The sequence below is a fragment of the Phaseolus vulgaris genome, chromosome 8 (assembly GCF_000499845.2).
Source record: "Phaseolus vulgaris cultivar G19833 chromosome 8, P. vulgaris v2.0, whole genome shotgun sequence".
Lineage (NCBI taxonomy): Eukaryota > Viridiplantae > Streptophyta > Magnoliopsida > Fabales > Fabaceae > Phaseolus > Phaseolus vulgaris.
The window spans coordinates 28,200,774-28,210,338 of NC_023752.2; the positions used below are offsets into that span (position 1 = coordinate 28,200,774).

Consider the following 9,565-nt stretch of genomic DNA (forward strand, 5'->3'; position numbering starts at 1 on the left):
GCGCTTACCCTTCTCCTGGTTCGAGAAGGAACTGCTGACGGAGATCAACGTTGCTCCGGCCCAGTTATATCCCAACAGCTGGGCCTTTGTCAAAGCCTTCGACATTCTCTTCGGGTTTCTGGGTTGTGCACCCTCGGTTGACCTCTTTCTTCACTTCTTTGAGGTGAAGAGGCAGAGACACAACCTCTGGGTAACTCTTAGTAATGTACCCGGGAGAGTTCTCTTCACACCCTTCCAAAGCTCGTTCACCGGGTGGAAAGGCCGGTTCTTCAAGATCTGTCGTACTGACCTTGTTCCCGACGCTCTGGATGGGTTTCCGCTGTACTGGGTGAGAGAGGAGAGGGCCCTCAAAACCAAACCCCTCAAGAAGCTGGCTCCAAGTGATCAAATAGCTTGCCGGATTCTTGCTGAGGCGGGAGGTTTTGACTCTGCCACTGTGATCAGCCTGGAGTTCAACGCTGGGACTCTCGAAAAGTACATATGTAAGAACCACCGCCTTAGAGACCTCGGCCTTCATTGCTTTCTAACTGTGTATGTCTTGCTTCATGGTGTCTCTGACACGTTTATCTCCCTTGGTGCAGGCTCGAAAATAAACCAAGAAAGGAGGACACGGCTTACTCAAGCTCTTCGGGCTGTGAAAGGGGCTTCGCCTTCCTCCAGTGCTGATTCTGATGACCACTGAGAAATGGCTTGTTCATGTTTTGCATGATCTGTAGCGTTTGCTCCGTTTGTGCTACTCCCATTGTATTGAACATTGCTTGTAACAACAACTTTTCAGTATCATACTTGATTTTTTGCAACGCCACTTTACTTTGCATATGCTTCGCGTACCGCGTGCTTTTCTTTCGTCCTGTTCTTCCAACGATGCGTGCCTTCACCTGGGCGACGCCTTTATCTAGGCGACGCCCTCTTTCTTGGCGACGCCATGACCTGGGCGACGCCTTGACCTAGGCGCCGCCTTCTTTCTTGGCGACGCCTTACGTTACTTCAAACGGAGAAAGTTAAAGGCTAAAAACCACGGCATTTCTTTTTCTCAAACTGGCTTTACCTTTTATTAGGGTGACCTCATTAAAAAACCCCCGAGAGGGAAAAAGAGCGTCCCCTTCAACTAGATTGTTACATACTGCTTACACAAGTCAACTGAAATAAAATTTTAAGTTGGCTGCATTCCAACTGCGCGGGATAGGACCTCCATCCAGAGTCTCCAGGTTGTACGAACCGTTGCCCTTAGCCTCAGTAACTCTGAAGGGTCTGGTCCACTTGGGAGACAGCTTATTCTCCAACTCGTATGGGTGAGCTTTCCTCATCACTAGGTCGCCGACCTGAAACTGTCGCGGCTTTACCTTAGAGTTATATTGCCGCTCTACTCTTTTCTTCATCGCTTCAGCTTTTATTCTAGCTTCTTCCCTGGCCTCCTCTAGCAGATCCAGATTTACCCGCCTCTCTTCATTGGATTCGTCCACCACAAAGTTTTGAAAACGTGGTGAGCTTTCATGTATTTCTACTGGAATCATCGCGTCCGACCCGTACACCAAACTGAAAGGCGTCTCCATAGTAGAGGATTGGGGCGTGGTGTGATATGCCCATACGATCCTTGGTACCTCTTCCGCCCACGCCCCTTTGGCTTTCTCTAACCTTCTTTTTAACCCCCTCAGCAGAACTCTGTTTGCCGACTCCACTTGTCCATTGGTCTGGGGGTGTTCAACCAATGCGAACACTTGTTTGGTTCCTACTTCAGCACACAGATTTCTCAACTGCTGACTGGCAAACTGGGTCCCATTATCAGATATCAGGCGCCTAGGTACGCCAAAACGGCACACAATATTCTTCCACACGAAATGTTGTACCTTGTGCCCAGTGATCTGTGCAACGGGCTCTACCTCTATCCACTTAGTGAAGTATTCGATGGCGACGATCAAATACTTCATCTGCCTGATCGCCAGTGGGAAGGGGCCCAGGATGCCGATTCCCCATGTATGGAAAGGCCACGGACTGTATATGGATCGCAATTCTTCTGGCGGCGCCTTGTGCCAGTCGGCGTGCTTTTGGCATTGCCTACACCGTTGGGCGTGCCGTGCGCAGTCCTCTTTCACTGTTGGCCAGAAGAAACCTGCGCGTATTACCTTGGAGGCTAAGGATTTTCCCCCTACGTGGCTCCCGCAGATGCCTTCGTGTAGCTCCGCCATTATCCTGGTGCACTCATTGCCACTGACGCATGTTAGGATAGGGTGAGTGAAACCGTGCCTGAACAGCACCCCATCCACCAAAGTATATCTTGCGGCATTTCTTTTGACTTTTTTACCCTCTTCAGGGTCCACTGGGAGAGCCCGATCCGCCAGGTACCGCTTATAGGGCGTCATCCAGGTGTCTCCTTTGGACAAAACGCATACCTGCATCTGCTCTTCTTCAGGCACACCCGCGTACATGCTGATGCGGGGCGCCCTCTGCGTATCTTGGGTCAAAGAGGAATGACTCCTCGACCTTCCCCTTGATGTATAAATCTGGAGGACATCCACCCTGTTGTCTTCCACAAATCTACGCGGAGCTTGAGAGTCTCCTGGATCACTGTCCTCTGTCTACCCCCCTTGCCTGAGTTGGCCAGCTTTGCAAGCAGGTCAGCTCTGGCATTTTGCTCCCTCGGGACATGTATCAGCTCAAAAGCGTTGAATGATCCCTTCAACAACTGGACGTATTTCAGATACGCCGCCATTTGTGGGTCCTTCGCCTGGAACTCACCCGACACCTGCCCCGTAATCAGCTGGGAGTCGCTCTTCACCAGGAGGTTCTGTGCGCCCATCTCCTTGGCCAGGAGCATTCCTGCTATTAGGGCTTCATATTCTGCCTGATTGTTACTTGCTTTGAAGGCGAAACGCAGGGCCTGCTCAATCAGTATGCCGTCGGGTCCCTCCAAGACTATTCCCGCACCGCTCCCTTGCTGGTTGGAAGAGCCATCAACCGAGAGCAGCCACTGCGAACTCACCTCCACCTCTTGCTCACCACCGGGCGACAGTTCTGCTATAAAATCTGCGTACACCTGCCCTTTGATGGATCCTCTAGGCTCATACTGGATGTCGAATTCTGACAGTTCCACCGCCCAGCGCACCATTCTTCCCGCCACATCAGGCTTCTACAGCACTTTCTGTATAGGGAGGTTGGTCATCACCACCACCGTAAAGCTGTGGAAGTAATGACGGAGCCTCCAGGCAGAAAACACTACCGCTAGCGCCGCCTTCTCTAGCGCTTGGTACCTCGTCTCAGCTCCCTGTAACGCCTTGCTTACGAAATAGATGGGCTTCTGACTCTGGTCCTGCTCCTGGACTAACACAGAACTGATGGCCCGCTCTGTTACAGTAAAATATAATCGGAGGGGCACGCCCGTTACCGGCTTGCAGAGGACCGGTGGCGTCGCCAGGTACTCCTTCAGCTTAATGAAAGCCGCTTCGCATTCCTCAGTCCATGCAAAGCGACTGTTTCTCTTGAGGCACTGGAAATATGGGTGCCCCTTCTCTCCTCCGACGGAAACAAACCTCGAGAGCGCCGCCATCCGCCCTGTCAGCTGTTGCACCTCCTTTACCGACGTCGGGCTCCGCATGGCGATAATCGCCGCGCATTTGTCGGGGTTCGCCTCTATCCCCCTCTCTGTGAGCATAAAACCCAAGAACTTTCCGTCCTCTACCCCGAAAACACACTTCTCCGGGTTCAACTTGAGGCGGTACTTGGATATTGTGACGAACAACTCCTCCAGATCCGTCATATCCTGCGCCCTATCCTGCGACGCCACCACCATGTCGTTGACATAGGCGTACACATTCCTCCCGAGCATGGGCGCCAGGACCTTGTCCATTAGCCTCTGGTACGTGGCGCCCGCGTTTTTCAGCCCAAAGGGCATCACCTTATAGCAATAACTGCAAGTCTCAGTCATGAATGCAGTTTTGTTCTCATCTCTGGGGTGCATCTTGATCTGGTTATACCCTGAAAAGGCATCTAAGAAACTCAGCACCTTGCTGCCGGACGCACTGTCTACCAAGGCGTCGATGCTGGGCAGCGGGTACGAGTCCTTCGGGCATGCCTTATTCAGGTCCGTGAAGTCAACACACATCCTCCACTTTCCGTTTGCCTTTTTCACCAAGACGACGTTGGCAAGCCACTCAGGGTACTGAATCTCCCTGATGTGGCCAGCACTCAACAGCTTCTGCGTTTCGTCTTTCACCACCTGCTGTCGTTCCTCATTGAACTTTCTCCTTCTCTGACGCACGGGGCGGACCGTGGCGTCCATGCTGAGGTGGTGACACAGAAAATCGGGATCGATGCCGAGCATATCCGAGGCGGACCATGCGAAGGCATCCAGGTGGCGTGAAATCACTTCCGCCACCCCTTCCTGTTCTTCTGGACTCAGCGAACTCCCTAGCTTGAATGTCTTGCCGCCAATCTCCCTTTCTACGGCGTTAACCGTTGGCTGTTCCCTGCTATCATCCTCGACGGGCGCCGCCTCTTCTACGGGCGCTGCGTCCTCAGGGCTTTCCTCCATTGGTGCATCAGCTTCGGGCGTCGCCTTCACTGGTAGGACCTCGTCAGGCGTCGACCCAGCGGGCGCCGCCTCAACCATCGTCGTGTCCGCGCTAGGCGGACGTTCATACACCATGAACACGCCTCTCTTCGTTTTCTGGCTATTCTCATAGCATTTCCTTGACTCCTCCTGGTCTGACCTGATGACTATCACCTGGCCACTGAGGTCCGGCAGCTTCATCTTCATGTGACGGGTGGAGGACACCGCGTTCAGACGGTTTAATGTCGGTCTGCCCAGCAAAATATTGTAGGCGGAGTTAGCGTTCACGATAAGGTACCGGATGCTTTCGGTACAGGAGGCCTCTCCGTCTGTGAACGTAGTCCTCAACTCCAGGTAACCCCGGACTTCCACCTGGTTATCCCCGAACCCATACAGGCATCCCGTATAAGGACTCAACAGATCGGGGGACAACCGTAACTTATTAAAGGTCGACAAAAACATGACGTCTGCCGAACTTCCTTGGTCAACAAGCACTCTGTGGACCTTCCTTCCGGCTGTGACAACTGAGATGACAACGGGGTCGTTGTCGTGGGGTACCACATCTCGGAGGTCTCTTCTCGTGAACACGAGATCCGACTCCCATGGCTCCCCCGAGAGCCTCTCTTCGATTGAATTTACCCCCCTCGCGTATTTCTTCCGCTGGGAGGCGGTGGGTCCCCCGCCGGAAAAACCTCCAGCAATGGTGTGGACCTCGCCAAGCACAGGCATCTCGTGTGCTGGTTCTTCCGCCTGCGGCGGCGACAAGGTGGTGGTCGTCGTGGGCTCCGCGACATAATCCTTCAAAAACCCAGTCCTCACCAGCTCATCTAGCTAGTAGCCCAACGACAGGCAATTATCAATGTGGTGCCCGAAAGCCTCGTGGAATTCGCACCAAGAGTTTTTACGGGGCCCCAACACCTTGTCGGTCTTCGCCGGTCGCCTCAGCCTCTCGGATATGTTAGGCACGGCGATCAAATCCTTCAACTCAACCACGAAGTTGTACCTCGCCGACCTCGCTCTTTCTCTGGCCGGGCGATCGCCTCCTGCTGAACCCCGTGGCTGGGGCTTCCTGGCTTCGTAGGGGCGTCTCGCGTCTGGTTTCTTTCTTCCCGTCGTGGTCTCATTGACCCTGACAGGTTGAGCTCGCGCCGGTCCTCTCGGGCGTGAGGGTACGACGCTGGTGCGTTTCACACACACCTCCCCTTCAGAAGCAATATGTTCTACCGCCCTACGCCGTAGTTCAGCGAAAGTCCTAGGGCGGTTGCGGATGATGGATTCTCCAAAAGGACCGGGGCATACGCCTTTCACGAATGCGTATACGATCATAGGCTCCTCCGTCGTCCCGACCTTCACGACCTGGGCCCCGAATCGATTGATATACTCCTTAAGGGTTTCCCTTGGTATTGCTTCACATCAAACAAGTCGTAGGAAACTGGTGGCGGGGCCTTGTTTGCTAAGTATTGTTCCCTGAACAATCGTGACAGTTGGCGGAAAGATGTGATATGACCATCTGGAAGGCTGATGAACCAATCCATGGCCATCCCGGTCAGGGTGCTCATAAAGAGCTTGCACTTGGCAGCGTCAGAACCGCCTACCAGGACCATCTGTGTGTGAAATGCAGCAAGGTGCGTCTCTGGGTCCTCCATCCCAGTGAAGACCACCTTGGGCCCCGCGAACGTGTTCGGGATCACTGCATCTAGGATCTCCTGCGAGAAGGGAGTGGAAAACTCCCTTGGTGGGGAATGGTTCTCCATCTCGTCATGTCCAGGCCGCCTCCAGTCATTTCTCAGGCCCTGGCGCAACTCCTCATTTACGCGGTGGAGCTCTTCATTCCTCTCATGCGAGGCATCGAGATCTACCTGCATGCGCTCCTGCTCCATCTTCGACTCCGCCATGTCCTGCTGCAGCCCCCTCATTATCTCCAGGACTTGTTGCACGGATAGTTCTGCTGGGGCTGCGCGTGCTGTCCTTCGTCTGGTGGGCGCCATTGTCCCTCCAACCTCCTCCAACGTTACTGCGACTTAGTAGACTTTCTCGAACTTGTGATGGGACCGAATGTTTTATATCGGGCCCCACGGTGGGCGCCAAATGTTCCGTCCGGTTGACCGGGACGTCTTCGTGCGCGACCTCAACCGTCAGCTAGGGACTCCTTCCCACTGATTACCTGTGGATTCCTGCAAAAAAGAGGACAAAGAGGCGCCCTAGCGGCTGTTTGCACTCCGACGCTGAAGTCAGCCAGCAAGAAACACCAAAACTGTTCACCTAAGTCTCTGAGCACCGCATATGGCACTCTGAAGGTGGTAAAAAGAACTGTGTATATGTGTGTGTTTTCTCCCTCAGGCAAAAATCTTTCCCCAATCCCTTGTACGTAACCTCAAGCACGAGCAAGCAACTCGAGAGTTCTCTGGTAAATTTGCCAAAAGTTCGAACCCCGTTTCCAACATTCTCCGCGCTATTTAAACTACCCAAGCATTTAAAGCGCCTTAAAGCGCTTTTAATCACAAACGTAACGCACTCATTAAAGCGTTTAATTAGAAAACGTAGCGCATTTAAGACGTTGAAACGCTTGGGAGCCATTATAGTACCTGAATGCTCGAAACGGAAACTGTATTGAATGACTTTAATTACCTGGCACCTGACTAAAGGGTGTTTCTATTCTGACATGGCTGTCGTACACGTGGAGGGCCTCACGACGCCATGACCCCATCTGGGGGCGTTTCTGCCCATCTGGGGACGTTTCTACGTGTGAGTCCTCCTGCTTGGGAGTGCTACTGCGCTAGGGTTGACTTTTTGGGTGCCAACTCATGCCCTCAATCATCTAGTCACTTACTTTGAGAGCGTATCTGCCTTCCTCTCGTACCCTGCACCCTGCTACCCTGGGTGTGACCTTCCTCTTGAGTCGTATCTGTCCCAAAGGCGTCTCTGGGGCGGCAGGGGTACTTCACAAGTCAGGCTGCCCTACACTGGTGCTATCACTATGGCCTTGAAGCCACCTTTTCCTTCTCTTTATCGCTGCCCCGGGTTATCGGGATCTGAGGCCTTCCCACGGCGTCGCTCCCTCCATGGTCTTTCCTACCCATGGGTATCGGGGAACCACACTGTGATTGCCTTGCTTTAGTACTGTTTGATCTGGCGACGCCCTGGTTGGGCGACGCCTTCACCTAGGCAACGCCTTGCCTTGGCGACGCCTCTTCTTGGCGATGCTGGCACTTGGCGTCTCTCCACCTAGGCGACGCCTTGCGTTGACTTTGATTCTCCAGTCGTTGACTTTGACCTTGACTTAGTCAACGCCCGGATACGGGACGGTACACATGGCACGTGAACAGCTAGGGCACTCCCAGAGGCGGGTGATCCCAGAGATCAAGTGCACAAGGAGGCACCCAGGTGGTCATCCCGTCAGAGTTTGCACTCCAGTTACGGACCCCACGCGCTAGGTTATCCAGAGAGTAAGGTAACAACAGTGTTGGGCCCGCCCATCAGAAAGGCCCATTTCAGGTAAACATGAAACCCTAGTTTGAGTCTATAAATAGTAAGTTAACAAACTTAACAAGAGAGAACTCTCTTGCACCGTAAAACACACACACAGTAGCAAGATTATACAGTTTTGGTGTTTCCTAGTCCTAGTACTGACTTGAGCATCGGAGTGCAAACGGCCGCTAGGGCGCCCTTTGTCTTTGTGTTTCAAGTGTTCCTCACAGGAAAGGCACACGCGAACGCAAGGACTCTGAACGTAAGAGTGACGTAGGCGTACGAAGGCGTTTCGAGTTAACCGGCAGGAACATTTGGCGCCCACCGTGGGGCACGATACAAAACACTGTCCCACCAGCAAGAACCAGGAAGATCCAAGAGATGAGAAGTACGAGGCAAGCACCTGTTGCGCCAAACGGGGGTGAGGCCGTCACCCTGCAATAGCTTATGGAGATGATGTGAGCCCTTCAAGAAGAGATGGTCGCGTCAAGAGCGAATCAAGAACGCATCCAAGTTGATTTGGTAGCATCGCAAGCTATGAACGAGGAACTGTGCAGAAACCTACAAACCCACGCGGCTGAGCGTGAAGGTGCAGACCAAGAGCCAGTGACGCCACCCAGAGAGTTCCCGACACCTTTCTCGCCAGAGATCGTGGATGCAGTGATACCAACCACACTCGTAGAGCCCAAGGTGACCTTCACCGGGATGGAAGACCCGAAGGCCCACCTTACAGCCTTCCATACACAGATGATGCTGGTTGGGGGCTCCGATGCGGCGCGATGCAAGTTGTTCATGAGCACTTTGGCAGGAACAGCGATGGAGTGGTTCATAAGCCTCCTTGATGGCCATGTAACGTCGTTCCCGCAACTCACAAAGTTGTTCAGGGCACAATACCTCGCGAATCGAGCCCCCCCCCCCCCCCCCCCGTCAGTCTCCTACGACCTCTTTGATGTAAAACAGTATCAAGGAGAGTCTTTGAAGGAATTCCTCCACCGTTTTGGAGTGCAAGTGGTGAGGTTGAACCTCACAGAAGAAAAGATGATGGTGCACGCGTTTAGGAAGGGCATTGTGCCGGGACCCTTCAGCGAGTCGCTCATTAGAAACCACCCCAAGACCTTCGTCGAGATAAAGCGTCACGCGGTGGCCCACATTGCGGCGAAGGAAGAAGTTAGTGAAAAACGCAAATGCGTGGTCCCCACACGGCCACGCACGAAAAGTCGCCCTCAAACCCTAAGGGTGCATGAGGCGACGATAGAGATGAAGGCCCCCGCGAAGCAGCAACCTTATCAGAAGCCTAATGCGAGGGGTCGCGGGAGAGATAACGTGTCGCCAAGGCACACCTTCATAGTAGAGCTGAAAGACCTCATCGCTATCCCAAACATAGCGGAGAGACTAAAGGTGCCTCCCAAGACCGACAAGAGGCTCGGGCCCAACAAGAACGAATGGTGTGAGTTCCACCAAGCATACGGCCACCCCATACGCAATTGCTTAGCACTGGGACACCAGCTAGACGAGCTGGTGAAGAACGGTCTCCTAAGAGATTATCTATGA

The 9,565-nt window shown here is 53.4% G+C and overlaps 1 protein-coding gene across 1 annotated transcript; it reads left to right on the forward strand.

Annotated features, from left to right (window-relative positions):
• Nucleotides 1–8,491: 8,491 nt before the first annotated feature.
• Nucleotides 8,492–9,565, forward strand: LOC137824881 (uncharacterized). The gene has a single exon (XM_068630560.1). It carries the CDS (start codon nucleotides 8,492–8,494, stop codon nucleotides 9,563–9,565), a length of 1,074 nt encoding a protein of 357 aa, XP_068486661.1.